The sequence below is a fragment of the Acartia tonsa genome, chromosome 7 (genome assembly GCF_053477335.1).
Source record: "Acartia tonsa isolate MP-2025a chromosome 7, ASM5347733v1, whole genome shotgun sequence".
Classification (NCBI taxonomy): Eukaryota; Metazoa; Arthropoda; class Copepoda; order Calanoida; family Acartiidae; genus Acartia; species Acartia tonsa.
The window spans coordinates 20,853,337-20,869,032 of NC_137266.1; the positions used below are offsets into that span (position 1 = coordinate 20,853,337).

A 15,696-nucleotide genomic window follows, 5' to 3' on the forward strand; every position below is an offset into this window, starting at 1 on the left:
AGTTTTGATCTATTAAGTACACACCGACGAACCGAGAGATATCCTACCTCTTTTATTATACTGGAATAATAAAATTCCCCCCACAAGCCTAAAAATCAATATAAAATTTTGTTGTTATATCCCTTCCCTTGATACTCATAACTCATTTTCACAATTCTGACTGTCACCCTTTTATTTATGGACATTATAGTGAAAGCGTAGCATCTATATAATATGGATTAGCCGTAAGTCGAATATAAAATACTGGTATCCTATTGTATCAAATAGGATAAGTTACAATTTACAATAGATTGTTCTCCTATCATATAATATAAAGTAGTAATGTGTTTTTTATTAGTCAGTAGCGAAGGATCTCGCTAACCGCTGAACTTATACGGTTATCTTTTACATTATAGCTTCTCCTAGGGCCTGTGAAGTTTTATAGCTATCCCTCCTCGCTGATTTCAAATTCAAGCTCCCATCACCTCAAGTGCCCCTAGAGGGCGTAACCTCTAGTTTATCAGTATTGAAGTTTTGGAGGGTAAGGGAGAGTGTCGATCCACCGCTTAAATTTTCTTTTTAAAGACTAATTTTTGTTTGAGGGATTTTTTTCTAGGTGTGATTTTTCCATGAGAGGATAATAAATTCATCAAAACTCCTCAGTGACCTATATGAAGCTTATGTGTCAGAGGAGCCAAATCGGTAACGAGGTTTTTTATATCTTATGGTATCTACTATAATACAGAGATAGAGGGGACAATGGACTGTTACACTAGTCCCCAAAGCTTTATGATAGCATTTTCTTATTCGTTGGTAACTTTATTTGATTGGTTAATTTAGTTAAGTGTTCAAATATTTCTACCAATAATTTTAAGTTACAGAAGGGGTAATTTGTATACATATAATAATTGGGAATGTACTTTAATTTATCGGCTATTGTCTTATCCCTTTAGATCCCTGGCTATAAAATAATTAAGATTTGATCGTGGCTTTTTGATGCTATGGCTACAGTTGTTATGAACGTTATAATCCTTGTTTATATTCTAAGTCATTTTAAAAAATGAATATTTTAACTAAAATAAAACCATTGACAATGTACGTAAGTGATCTTTTTTGTGTGTGTAGTTTTATGGTATAATTGTCAAACCATTTTAAACCAATTTTTATTGTATTTAAAATAAAGAATAGTAAAAAATATTTGGAATATGGACCAAAATTGCTAAAAAATTTGATTATGTCTTCAAAAACATTTTTTATAGGTTCTGTATAGTCTTTCATCTAGTTTTAAGAAGTGGTATGGTCAACCCTTCAGGAGTTTTCTTATATTTTTTCTTCTGAGTTTAATAAAAATATAATTTTTACTTAGGTAGGAGGTGTTCTATCTCGTTAACGCCAAGGATCTAAAGAGACAATGGCCAATTAAGCGATGTAGATTCCAATTGATGATAAACAAAATTACCCCATCTATATATTATACTTAGTGGTTCACTTAAAACGTTTGGACACTCAACTTAATGAATCAACCAATCAAAATTGAATAAAAGCCCTAAAGTTGTTAAGCCAACGAATAAGAAAACGTTACTATAAAACTTTTGGGATTATTGTAATAAACAGCCACCTCTCTTCCTACGTTAAAGCTGTTCAAACGTTAAGTTACTTTGTTTTGATTCATGTTATTTTTAGAATAATTGTTCCTGTTCTTCTTGCAGCCCAATTATCCATAATTTTGTAAATATTTGTCTTTTGTTGTTAACAATATAAATTTTCTAAAAAAAGGTGTGTGTTTACTGTTTAACTATTTAAGTTTATTGCTTTTTTTGGCAAAGCATTAAAGCAATTAGAAGTTGTATGTTTGTTTATTATTGGTTTTCCAGTATGGTTTCGAAACCGATTAATATCCGCTGGATTAGAAACGATTCCCAGCCACACTGAAAAATCATGTATAGAATCGTATTACAGGCAATTTTCCACGAATATTGAAATAATAATGCATAAAAATTAAAACCAATTTGGAGTAGAACCGATTCTCAGGCATACTGAAAAATCATGTATTGTATTGTATAATGTATTACAGACAATTTTCCACGAATATTAAAATAAAAAAACATAAAAATTATACTAGTTTTATTACAAATAAAAAAATAAACATTTGAATAACTGTTCGATATTCACAAAGTCATTAAAATGCAATTTAGAACAAAATGAAATCCATAACATGGAATTTTAAACCAAAATGATCAACATTATTAAAGTTCATAACGCAATATAATTGCATAATTTTATTTAAGCCTTTGATCTTTAAAACTTAACAACAATAATAGTTATTTCTCGCATCGTATTATAAACGGCTTTCCGCGGATATAGAAAGTACAATTATGAGATTAAAACTAGTTTTTTAGCCCCGAGGTGGCCAAGACACCGGCTAAAAAAGTGGTTTTAAGCTTATGATTGTACAGTTTTATATTCGTAGAAAGCTGGATATAATACGATGATAGACATAGTTTTTTCGTATGGATGAGAACCGGTTCCTATCCACCGGATTCGAATGAATACGAGAAAGTCATATTCTATTGTGTACAGGACCAATATATACTAATACTGACCTCAATTTATGCAGGGAGCTTAAGGGATAAGACAATGGCCAATAAATTGATGGTACATACCCAAAGGTTATATATATAATTACCCCTTCTGTAGATTACAAATAGTGGTTAAAACGTTTGGACACTCAACTCCACGAACCCACTAATGAAAATTTACTAAAAGTCCCCAGAGTTGTTAAGCCAACGAATAAGAAAACGATATTATAAAACTTTGGGGACTAGTGTAATTAACAGCCCAATTATCTACTTCGTGCAAGAATATATGTAAGTATTGAGAGAAGTTTGTCTATACTCGGCTAGCAAAGTTTTACATACATCTTGTATTTTGGGATAAAGAGATGGGTTAAAATTAAATAAATATTGAAACGAAGTAACCTAGAAAGGACAAAACAATGTGATTTTTAATTTCTTGCAACTTTGTTTTTTTGTTTTGTTTGCATGATGATACACATAATTTTTAAGATATACCCTGTAAGACAGACATACCATGTTGATAGTGATAAGTAAAATTAAGAAAGTTGCGTATGCCTATTACAGGTTGTTGTGGGAAAGTGGGGAGGGGATTGTAAAAGGGTTAACGCAGGCAAATGTGATAGATAGATAGATAGATAGTTAGGGTTAAGCCATAAAGAGTGACTAGTAAAGGGAAGTGGGTACGGGGGAGGTAAGGTGAATAAAATGAAAGCTACTTTAGTTGGTTAACCCTATCGGATGTCAAGTGAAGAAAACTAAATCTTACATATTTCAATATAATTTTAAGTATATTTAAAACATTTTCCGGTATGGCTATGAACCCGATTATATCTACTAGATTAACACCAGTTCTGTGCAATATTGAAAAACCATGAATCGTATCTAATTTTAAACGAATAATAAATTAAAATAATAAAAACCATAATATAAATACCAGCTTTGTGAGCCTGATACTTCGGCTTCTTGGGGCTAGCAAAACTGGTATTAATCTATAATATTTCACTTTCCTACCCGTGGAAAACTGTCTATAAAACGATGCGATAAATGAATAATCATTATATCTTTAGAAATTATAATGGTGAGGGTACAATGGAAAAAAGAAGTTCTGCAGGTAAAGTAAAACTTATTTACTACTTATTATTTTTTTATGAAGGGATGGGGCATTGGAATGTAAGTTACACTGGTACCCAAAGTTTTATTATAATCAAATCTTTGGGTACTTTTATTTGAATTTCATTGGTTGGTTCCAAACTATTAGTGTCAACCAAACTTTTCAATCAATAATTGTAATCTATAGAAGAGGTAATTTTGTTTATAATTATTGGAGATGTACAGGGTGCGCCGGCCACATAAAACCGAACTTTTTCTTATTTGTGAACAAATTAACATAAAATCGTCAATTTTAAAGATCTTATTAAATTTTAAAAACTGGGAAGCTAACTAGATATATGACTATTAGATCATTCAATAAAATCGCCGCCAGGATCAATCACCGCCTCCACCCGCCTCCTCAACCGCCGACAGTCCCAGGTCAAAATGTACCTGTCCAAGCTGGCGAAGTTCTCCTTGATAGTGGCAATAAGGGAGGTCTTTGTGGTATGGGCACGTCTATTGGTGCATGATTTTAAGTAGCTCCAGGCCCAAAAGTCCATTGAATTAAGATCGGGCTGCTGGGTGGCCACATTTCCTTAGAAAAGTAAGTAACCGCAGGATCCAAATTCACCCAACCTTCAAGCTGCCCATCAATACGACGGCTCTCATTTGAGCCACAGTTGAGCTAGAACGACGTTCTATACCTTTTTGGAAATGGCATGAAGATTCAGCTAGGGTTGTCAGCACAATCCATAGTCTAAAATGAGTTTTTAAGTCCCCTTTTGGTCTCTAACGTCGAAAATCGAGAAATTTTCACGATTTTTGACGTTTTTGACATCTCTAAATCTGCCACGATTTTACTTTGCCGGAGTACAACAGCCAAGCCATTTTAGATAGAGAGCTATAGTCTTTTCTAGTGTTATACTTATGTATATAACAGTATCCCCAGAAAGTTGCATAACTCTACCTCATCTACAAATGGGCTGAGGTCAAATTTAGTAGGCCCCAGTCGAGAATCAATATCATACCACCAGCGCATTTCGAATCTGCCTTGTTGAAAATAAGCGCGGCCTGCTTGGAGTACGAGCCCATCTTCGTCCAAAGATTTTTTTGTGCTAAAAGGTCATTATCTAAGCTTTTTATAGTGGGGTCAAACGTCCTGATTGGTCAAGTAGTTTTGACGCTATGGCCGTTTAAAAAAAGTCCGGTTTTATGTGGCGCACCCTGTATATAGATTAATTGTTTATTGTCTTATCCATTAAGATCTCTTTCTGTAACTACATTCGTCAACTCAGTTTCTATTAGATTAATTATTTAGCTATTCCACGTATAGGCTCGGTCCTTCTTTCCTATATATACTTTAACCAGTCGTAATAGTTAACTCTAATCGTTATTTATATTTGTTAAAATTATTCTATTGATTTAAAACATTTGCATAGTGGTTAGGGATAACTTGACAAGGCTTTAATAATTTGAAACAGCTAATATGGCTAGATATAGCAATAAATGTATAAGTATCGAGGTATAACCCAGACAACCTGTTTCAGGTGGTGGGGACCCTTTTCGTCAGCTACCAAATTCCCAATTAGAGTCAACACAGGGTCCCCACCTCTATTCTTTTACTTTAATTTACTATTGATTTTAGAATTCGATTTGGACTGCCCTGGTAACCATCACAGTTATCATGTTAATTCAGTTGAATATCATCCGTCCTTTTAAGAACAACTCTGTGAAATTTCTAAATTTAAAAGGTAAGATTCTAAATAATTATTTTATGTTTTAATGATTATCAAAAATTATTGTTAACCCTTTTTCGGATGGGGGGAATTCTAAACATATTCTAAGGGAGATGGGCATCAAACACCCCACTTCCTCCCTGCTATCTTGGAAGCTATAAGAGATATCAAGATACAATCAAATTTAAATACACCTTTTCCACAATTAAAATGAGAACCCCCCACCCCCCAATTTATGGTACCCTAATAGTAAATACTAAATCATATAAAAAGCATGTTTGAATTTTAAAGGGAGGTAAAAAAGTTTTATATATTAGGCATTTTTTGCTAAACCCTTTAATTATTTTTATTCTAAAAAATGATTATACTTGTGTTTTTAGATTATGAATGGGAAAAACCTTTATTTTGTACTGAGAGTGTTCCATATACAGGTTAACAAAATTAATAAATTCATTACAATGGTTAATAGCGCAGTTACAATTTGCAAGCTAGTCAACTACCTCCCCCCCCCCAAAAAAAAAAAGATCATTCCCCCCCCCAAAAAAAAATAAAAAGAAAACATTTTTTATTTTTTACTGTTCCTTTCTTCTTAAATCTAAAAGAAAAAAATAATTATAAAATTCAACTCCCAACTCCTCGTGCCCCTAGAGGCCTCTAGGCCGTAGCCGCTAGTTATAAATAAAGTGAAACTTTAAGCACTTGAAAGAAATGAGAAACTAGGATTATCCAGCGACTAAAATACTTAAATGCACTGTTAAAAAAGAAAATACCAGAATGAGCATAAAATGAGTTTAAAAACCATCCTTAAACAACTAAAGTATAAAATCTAGCAGTGCATTATGTGCTTTTTAAACATAATCTTTCTTTTCAATTGGATGCTTAAAATCAATTTTATTTTCAGATGCTAACATATCATTTGTGATTTGTAATAGACATCCCCGTGAAGATGCTGTAAGTAGTAATATTCCCAACTTTTTAGTAGCAAAGCTACTCTATAGTTTACTTAGTACCTCTGTAACGCTGATGCGATTTTCTCGGCTGCTATTTAAGACAGACTTTTAAATTTTTAAAATATATCCATGACTACTGCTGGTCTGTCTATATATTGTTTTTTTTTGTATGCCTGTCATTTATGCTTTAAAAGACAAAATCAATGTCAATGACAAATCCCTCGATATTTTTGCAATTCTAATCCAAGTTTTCTCTGACCTCACACCTACAAAATAACATTTTTCTCGTATTCATTCGAATCCGGTGGACAGGAACCGGTTCTCATCCATACGAAAAAACTATTTTTAGCATCGTATTATATCCAGCTTTCTACGAATATAAAAATGTACAATCATAAGATTAAAACCACTTTTTTAGCCCGTGCCTTCGGCACCTGGGGACTAAAAAACTGGTTTCAATCTTATAATAGTACATTCTATATCCACGGAAAGCTGTTTATAATACGATGAAAGAAATAACTATTCTGCAATTTTAAGTTTTGTGACATTTCTAAGAAATGGTCACTAGATTATTTCTCAATCAATTATCAATTAGATTTAAAGATTACAATTATTATAAAAAGACTAAAAAGAAGCTTTCTAACCTATGTATTTAATTTTTTTTTCAGTATATAGCTGCTATGTTCTATAGAGGATTAAAGTAAGTTCTGCTTTTAATTTGAATTATTAAAAGCGAAGCTTTTCTATAATTATGGTTGGTCCTTCCGTCATTAACGGTTAGCTCCTTTCGTAAATTTGGGCATGTTAGAATTGTCCTATCGATTGCATGGTGATTCCTGTAGTAGTTAGGTATGATTTAACAGCAAATTTTTTATGTGATATGATTATTCAATTGATCTAATTTTTGGAATACTGATATACTGATAAGTCCTAGGACAACAATGTACAATGTCATAAGCGAAGCATTACTCTAATCAAGTCATAAGAATGTAAGCAAGTCTTTAAACAGTATCCTATATTTAAGCAGTTTTTCAATAAACTTACCTAACTTACAAACTTACTTTTTTCGACTTTGATTATTCAGTTCCGACACACTACAAGTTTAATGTTCGTGTGTCCTAACGTTGTCATCCTTGTTTTTCAGTATTTAGCTGCATGGGTTTATAGAGGTTTTACACTAAGTTTTGCTTATTATTTCTATACAAGGACAATCATAAGATAAGATAAAATTTATTAATGTGCGAAATTACGCCACGCACAAACGTAGTAGTGCATACAATAGAACAGCAGGCTACTGCTAAGTACCTGCTGCACTTTACAATTGGTTAAATAATAAAAATGATTATCTACCTAGCGAAGGATTCATAGTTGTGTAGGTGTACTTATTTATGATGTCGGGGATACCACCTTAAAGGGTGGCGGTATTATTAATACAGCTACCCTATAATTAAAGGTAAAGGCTTCAAAATTGGGGTATTGGGTCAACTTGTGGCAGTCTTTCAGCAGTTAGATCAATGTATTTCTTGCAGGCTTCCTTTAAGGCAAGTTCGTCTTTATGTGAAAATTTTCAGAAGATCCTTAATACATATGGCAATGGCAAAACTGTTATTTTGTTATTGTAAGCTACTCTTCTTAGTTCTTGTGAATATAATTGTTCTTGTTTTAATTACAGGTATGAGATGTATTTGATGGATGTATTTTTGAATGCCGCTAATTTGTATCCTGAATCCTGGGTCTTGGGTAAGTATGCATTATCCTATGTAAAGTTACTAGCTGGTTCACACCTAGCCTCTAGGAAAGGATGGGGAATATCAGAAAAATAGCCTAAAATCCCCCCCAAGACTATTATACAGCTTCCCAAAAGAGTTCAACCCATTCGGAACATCAATTTTTTATATCTTTAGCTTCGAACACTAAAAAACTTTTTATTTTATATCATACTAGCGGCTGCGCCCGTTGCATCTAGGGGCTCTGCAAACAAAAGGATTGTGTTCAAAATCTGAAGCTTTAGACAAAAAAAACTTTGTATAATAAGAAGATTATGTTTGCTTGTCTGAAGCTTGAGATTTCAATACCCACTAAAAGGATATACGGAAGCTTCACATAGTCCCAGGGATAGTTTTAGGCTATTTTATTCATTAAATTTAAGTCTTGGGAAGACCTAATTTTTATATTTTTTCTTTCTATTGCTTCTCCTTCAAATACAAATTACTTATCGGCTAAGGGCGCAGCTACTATTCATCATATCACAGTTCACTCAAAGCGACAGTAAGAGAAAAAAAAATTCCCAGACATAAGGCCAACTGTTTCTAAAATATCCCAATGAACATATAAATTTATTGGAAAAACGAAAATCTTAAAATGAGGCCTTTTTGAGAAAATTAGATTTGAAAATTTCAAGTTCAATTTTCATCCCCTAGGACTTACCGCATAATCATGACAAGGAAAGCAAAGATTATTTATTTAAAATTTTGAACAACTTTGCTTTTATGAAGTCTTTCATAAAATCTCTCTATATATGATCTATTTCAGACTGAATTTCCGTGACCTTAGCAAAGCAACTGATAAAAATGGCCATTAATTAACTCCCTTCTGGAGTAGTTTTATGAAGAACTTTGCTTTTCTTGTCATGATTATGCGGTAACTCCTAGGGGATGAAAATTGAATTTGAAATTTCAAATCCAATTTTCTCAAAAAGGCCTCATTTTAAGATTTTTGTTTATAAATACTAAATTTATATGTTCAGTGGGACATTTTAGAAACAGTTGGCCTTATGTCTGGGAAAATTTTTTGTCTTTTACTGTCTATAGAGCTTAATCAACTGACATATAACATACAAAAAATTAGTTCATAAAATTTTATTTTCTAGGCTTTTTTGTAACAGAAATATGTTTAGATGTTGGTAGTAATGTTGGTCCCTACACCCTGGCGGCTGCTAAAAGTAACCATTCAGTAATATGTGTGGATCCAATTATAAGGTGCATAACAACAATTTTGGTGGACTTCGCTTGACATTTTTTCAACCCCTCCTCCCGAATTTTTTTTTGAGAGGGAGTTATTGCGCCTGACGTAAGGATTTTTTGATTCTTGGTAAGAAGGGAAGGGGCTCATGAAAAATTTCAATTTATTTAATTCTAGATTTAAAAAATATATTTTCAGATTAACTTCTTTAATGATATTATTTGCTATATTTTCAGAAACCAAGCACTTTTGTTTAACAGCTTAAGTAAGCATTTTTTTATTATTAAAGCTACTTTATTATTCACTTTTCTGTCTGTCAGTCCGAAAAATGTGATTTTCTTAGCTGCTGACGAAGATAGACAGCTGAATTTTTCAGTGAAGATTCCTATGACATATGCGCATCAAGTTTATTCACTGTTTTGTTCTTTTTAGTAGCGAAACTATATTTTTTCTACCATCTAAATGAAAACCACTAAAGATGACCAGTGGCCAATGGCCTGATTTTCCTTGTTTTCTAATATATTTTTAAATTAAAACAAAGATAATCCAATAGTAGCGAAGATATTTGGAAATAAAAGCTGAACACGAAGAAAGAGAGAGGAAGAAAATAAAAAAAATATTATTCTCTTTATTTTAATCATTTTTTTTTTAATTCTGAATTTCAAATTAAAATACAGCAACTAACTTTTGTTTAGTGTTAAATGGAAATACAGCGCATGTTATCCAGGTTTTGAATGCAATAAGGTAATACAGTGTGTTTTTTTATGAGAACTTTTTTGAAAGTAATTTTACCCCACTTATAGTTATCAGAATTTAATGATTAACGGCTTATTTTCTTCGTTTTTTATAACCATTTTTAGAACATCAAAAAAAAATATTTCAGTTTTTATTTAAAAAGTACAGTAAAATCAAGAATTCAAAACTTAGGTGTCAACATCTAAAAAAGTTTTAGCGCATTTTTCTTAAGCTCAAATCTTCTACCCTTAGCAAGAAAAAAATTAGACTTTCAGTAGTCCACTTTGGGGGGCCAGTACTCCCTCCCTGGTTGAAATATATGACCTTCGAACTTTAATATGTTCTAGTACATGTCCCCAAAAGTATCTGTATCAATTTCTAACTCTGTATCTCAACTTTTGAAGCGTTTTGCAGCCATTCTTGCAAAGGGTAGAAGATTTGAGCATGAGAAAAATGCGCTAAAACCATTTTTAGATGTTGACACCTAGGTTTTGAATTTTCTATTTTACTCTACTTTTTTAATAAAAACTGAAATATTTTTTCGATGTTCTATAAATGGTTATAAAAAACGAAGAAAATAAGCAATTAATCATTAAATTCTGATAACTATAAGTGGGGTAAAATTGCTTTCAAAAAAGTTCTCATAAAAAAAACACACTGTAGTTATTTCTCGCATCGTATTGTTAACAGCTTTTCGCGGATATAAAAATATACAATCATAAAACTGGTTTTAATCTTATAACTGTACATTTTTATATTCGTAGAAAGCTGGATATAATACGATGCTATACATAATTTTTCAGTATGGCTGAGAACCGGGTCTAATTCAACAGATGTTTATCGGTATCGAAGCATTAGTGGACAATTATTTATGTTGTACAGCCATAAAACTGAATATGTATTGTTACTTGGACCTTACACCAGATTTTTATGTTTTCTAATAAAATGAAACTCGTAGTGGGCTAAAATAACGATACCCACGATCCACTCCATTTACCCCATTCCCTCTCCTCCTACTGGATGAACGAACTGACCAATAAACCAGTTCCATGTTAATAACCTAAATTGACGACAATTTGCCCCCTGTCATAATATCCACGTATATTTTACATCAATTGCCATAAACTGTAGTTTGCAAATTTGCAAAAAGTTTATATAAATTAATATTATGTTTAATAAGTTTTGACACTCTACAAGTGTTTATGTTCGTTTGTCCTATTGTCTGATTTTCGCTTGTATGGATGTTGTCATCCTTGTTTTTTTTAGTGACTCGTACAGTTCTATGACACCGTTTCAAGAGTTAATCTATCATCCTGGGGCCACCATGATGAAACAATTACAGGTATTCATTGGCTCAAAAACTTTGGGTAACTTTACTGAGTTTGATTGTTTAGTTCCAAACTAGTAGTGTTTAAATTTTTTAACCTATAATTTCAATATATAAAAGAGTCATTTTTGTTTATTATCATTGGGGATACATATTAACTTTGCCTTTAAGCTAAATCCTAAAAATATTGTCTAGGCTAGCCGAGGAGTTAGAGTTCCCCAAGCCTATCCTTGTATAAGAGGAAAAGGATGTCAATCTTTTCCGTTGAACGTCCCCCCCCCCTTCCGGTTTTTTTATCTCATTTTCTGTGTGTGAAAGATAAAGAGCCCAAACTCAAGTATGAGTATGACACATACCTGAGAGTTTTAATTTTTTGAATATCTCCATCCTGGCGGGCACAGGATGTCAGCAAACCTGGCAGGGTCATCCAGGTAAAGATATGATCCTCCTTTACTCGGATCTTATTATAGATTCGCGCACTCATGGAAAAATCCTGTGAACGCCACTGTTTTTAATTATATGAAATTATGATTTTGAACTTTGAAGAAAAAAAATCCTGAGGTATAAAGGGGTTAGGTTAGGTTAAGCAAAGCTTAGTAAGACCGGAAGGGCGAGTTCTCAATAGGATCGATTCAGAATATTATACTATTTATTTACAGACAGAGGATGATGAAAATAACATAGATGTCATACACTCCATCAAATTTGAAGATATTCTAGGTAAAATTAGCTTGAATTGTTAAAGACCTAGGCAAAATGTTTTCGAATAGCAGGAAGGGAATGGACAGCTTAATAGCTTAAAACCGTTGAGTATTATAATTGAATTGTGATTAGTTGGTATCAAATTAGTAGTATCTAATATTTCAACCAACAATTATAATCTACAGAAGGGATAATTGTGTTTCTTATCATTGGAAATTTAAATATTGTCATAAGGTTCGACGTATATTGGTAACTTATATGTTTATTTGGGATAGTAACCACAATAGAAAGTATTTAAATTATTGGAAAGAGTAAAGATGACATGTTTGTTTGTTTATGTAGACTTAGTTCCTGAAAATACTCCGGTAGCTCTAAAGATGGATATAGAAGGTTATGAATGCAAGGTAATCATATTTTATAAAGTAATAGGCTGTCTTTCTACATGTATGTATGCCCGCTTGGATATAGAAGGTTATAAATGCAAGGTAATCATATTTTATAAAGTAAGAGGCTGTCTGTCAGCTTTTATATGCAGGGACAGAGGGGACATTGGACTGTTTATTAATTAGTCACCAAAGTTTTATGATAATGTTTCTTACTCGTTGGCTAGACAACTTTGGGAGCTTTTATTTGATTTTGATTGGTTGGTTCATTAAGTAAATGTAATCTAGAAAAAAAAAAAAAATTATTTGTCTTCATTGGAGATATACATCAATTTATCGGGTATTGTCTTATCCCTTTGGTTGCCTGGTTTATATGTTTTTTATATGCTTTGCCCCAAGAGGTGATAAATTTATTTTTTTGCGAAATACGTAAAAGGACCAAGAAAATCTTTTACAAAAAAAAAAAAAAAAAAAAAATGGGGGGGAGGGGATTTTTTGTTTTTGGGGGGGGTTGGGGGTGTCCCACCCCCCAAGAAAATAGCATAAAACCACCACAGGACCAGTAGGTATATTCCCTAAAGAGTAGAATCCGATCGGTTCAGTGGTTACCGAGATCTTAAGGGACGGACGGACATAAAGACGGACGGACAGACAGATAGACGGACAGACATCGTTCTACTTTGTATTATAGATTATGTCATCAAAATTTTAGTAAACTGCTGGACTGATCATTGCATAATTGTTGCGATAAGAGACATCCATTGCGGACCTACCCTAATTGTAGAAAGCTTTGCTTTTAAAGAAGGAACGATAATAGTAATTTATTGCAACGTAATACAGACAGCTTTTCGCCTAAATAAACTGAAATTAATTATTAGCCAAAAAATTGGCATTAAACCTATGATTTTATTTAATACTAGCAGCTTCGCCCCTAGCCTCTAGGGGCTTTGCCCCAAGAGGTGATAAAAAAAATTAAGACGAAATTCGTAAAAGGATCAAGGAAATGTTCTGCAAAAAAAAAGGACCAAGGAAATGTTCTGCAAAAAAAATGGTGGGGGGATTTTTTGTTTTTTGTTTTTTGGGGGTGTCCCACCCCCCAAGAAAATAACCTAAAACTACCACAGGACCAGTAGGTATATTCCCTGAAGAGTAGAATCCGATCGGTTCAGTGGTTAACAAGATCTTAAGCTTCAGACGGACAGACAAACAGACAGACATCAAGCTACTTTGTATTATAGATACAGGAAAAATTTATACAATAAGATGAATTGCATGATTTTTCAGTATGGCTGTTAACCAGTTCTAATCCAGCGGATATCAATCAGTATGGAAGCCATACTGAAAAATTCATTATACTGATTTCCAACTTGTAATTCTATTTTATTAGATAGATCTGTATTCTTTTTATTTTTAGGCTTTGTCGACTTTTCTGCAGTCCAAAGTAAAACAGAGATACATTCCATATATATTAATTGAGGTAATTTTTTATTTTTATTTATAGAGCCGTGTTAATAGATTTATTATCAAGACACAATAATCCGTCCAATTTATCCTATAACTTTATCGAGAGCTATCTATAAACTAGCGGCTACATGAGAAGCGGGGAGTTGAATCCCAAACCAAATTCTTTTTTTTTAGATTTCTTTTAAAAAGTAAAAACCTTTTTTTTTTTTGGGGGGGGGGGGTGATGTTGACACCCCCCCACCAATTTTTTTAGTTTTATAAAAATTAATTTCTAGAAGTGATTTATCTTGGGAGGGTTGTGGTACCCACAAAATAAACCTTCCCGGGACCTATGAGTAGCTACCCGGTTAAGGAGAACCCGATCGGTCCAGCGGTAGCGAGATCCTTTGGTACAAACAGACAGAAAGACAAATTACCCTTTGTGCAAAATGTGTATGCCTTCTGACCAATATAATGGCTAGATTGTTACCACGGGGTGCTCTTATTGGTCTAATTTACTTATTTGGGATCTAAATATACTATATTTATTGCAATGAAATCTGATTTTAAATTTAGTTGATGAACATATGTCAGTATGCCGAAAGAATGTGTCCTGAGTATAAAACACTTTTTTTCGACGGATTCGAAGAATCAGGTATTCCATTACATGGCTTTGAAACCGATTAATATCCGTTGGATGAGAACCGGTTCTTCTCCATTCTAATTGATCATATATCTTATAGTATTTAAGACAAATTTCAGTAAAATCATAATGTTAATACCAGTTTTGTTATCCCGGGACTAACAAAACTGGAATTAATCTCAAAAATTTTCATTTTACTTTCCGCAGAAAGCTGTCATTAATACGATGCGATAAACAAATAGTATTATTGTTTATAGCTGTTAATATTTTTTTTGTCTGTCTTTTCTGGCAGATTTTTAAAGCTTCGCTATAATGATTATTGGCATCCTCGTTTGAAAAAAGCTATGATTTAGGGTATATACCATACATGGGAGATTTACCTAAGAGGACAACATACGAGGTAATTCATTGTTTTATCTATTAACTATTGAGTCATGTTTTTAGCTATTCCCTTTACCTTCGAATAAAGAGTCACCAAATTTTTTATTTAATATAAAATTAATCATAATTTTAATCTTTGATAAACTGTTTTTAAAAAAATGTTTGATTTCTACGTTTATTGTACTAAGAATAGTAAAACAAAAGTACTATATTCTTGTTTTATAATTGTATTTTATTGCAAGTGATATATTTAGCAGACTAGATCATTGGCAAATACTTTGGGATGTTTAAAATTCAAATTAATCAATAATCCTTATTATTTTCCAGGTACTACGAGAATTATCAAGAGGAGAGTGTCCAACTTATGGATTTTTCGTCCATAAAACTGCGATAGAACCAAAGTTAATAAATTTATAGAAAATTATTCTAATTTTATGTATATTTTTGTAAATAAAAAATACATTTGTTTATTTTATTTGTATCATTAATCTTAGGTTATATAATTGATCATGTTTATGTTTCAAAGATTAGTGAAAAAGAATAGAAAAGGGTTTATATCACTTGGGAAGGTAGTTGTCTAGTTTATACATCTATAATTATGCATTTATATTTCGAAGTCTTTGATTTTTACAATTCAGTTATATTTTAAGATTTTTTACTAGAAATATGGATGTCTACTCCCCTTTCCAATGCAATTTCAAAAAAAGGCTTGGATGTCCTCGATAACCAATTAAGAAAATATTGCTCCTATCTCATTGTAAAAAAAGGATTGTACAAAAAAATCTTTT

The 15,696-nt window shown here is 32.3% G+C and overlaps 2 protein-coding genes across 5 annotated transcripts in view; one reads left to right on the forward strand and one right to left on the reverse strand.

Annotated features, from left to right (window-relative positions):
• LOC145323998 (EH domain-containing protein 1-like) overlaps positions 1–15,696 on the reverse strand; it is a 303,862-nt gene that overhangs the window by 223,131 nt on the left and 65,035 nt on the right. The window lies entirely within an intron of this gene.
• LOC145324000 (uncharacterized) lies at positions 3,570–15,383 on the forward strand. Its single transcript, XM_080166638.1, has 16 exons — positions 3,570–3,666; positions 5,293–5,398; positions 5,764–5,814; positions 6,285–6,334; positions 7,002–7,033; positions 8,006–8,073; positions 9,230–9,311; positions 9,531–9,559; positions 9,990–10,038; positions 11,296–11,371; positions 12,016–12,076; positions 12,401–12,462; positions 13,856–13,918; positions 14,461–14,539; positions 14,881–14,927; positions 15,236–15,383. The coding sequence occupies exons 1-16, from the start codon at positions 3,631–3,633 to the stop codon at positions 15,323–15,325; spliced, it is 981 nt and encodes a 326-aa protein (XP_080022764.1). The 5' UTR covers positions 3,570–3,630; the 3' UTR covers positions 15,326–15,383.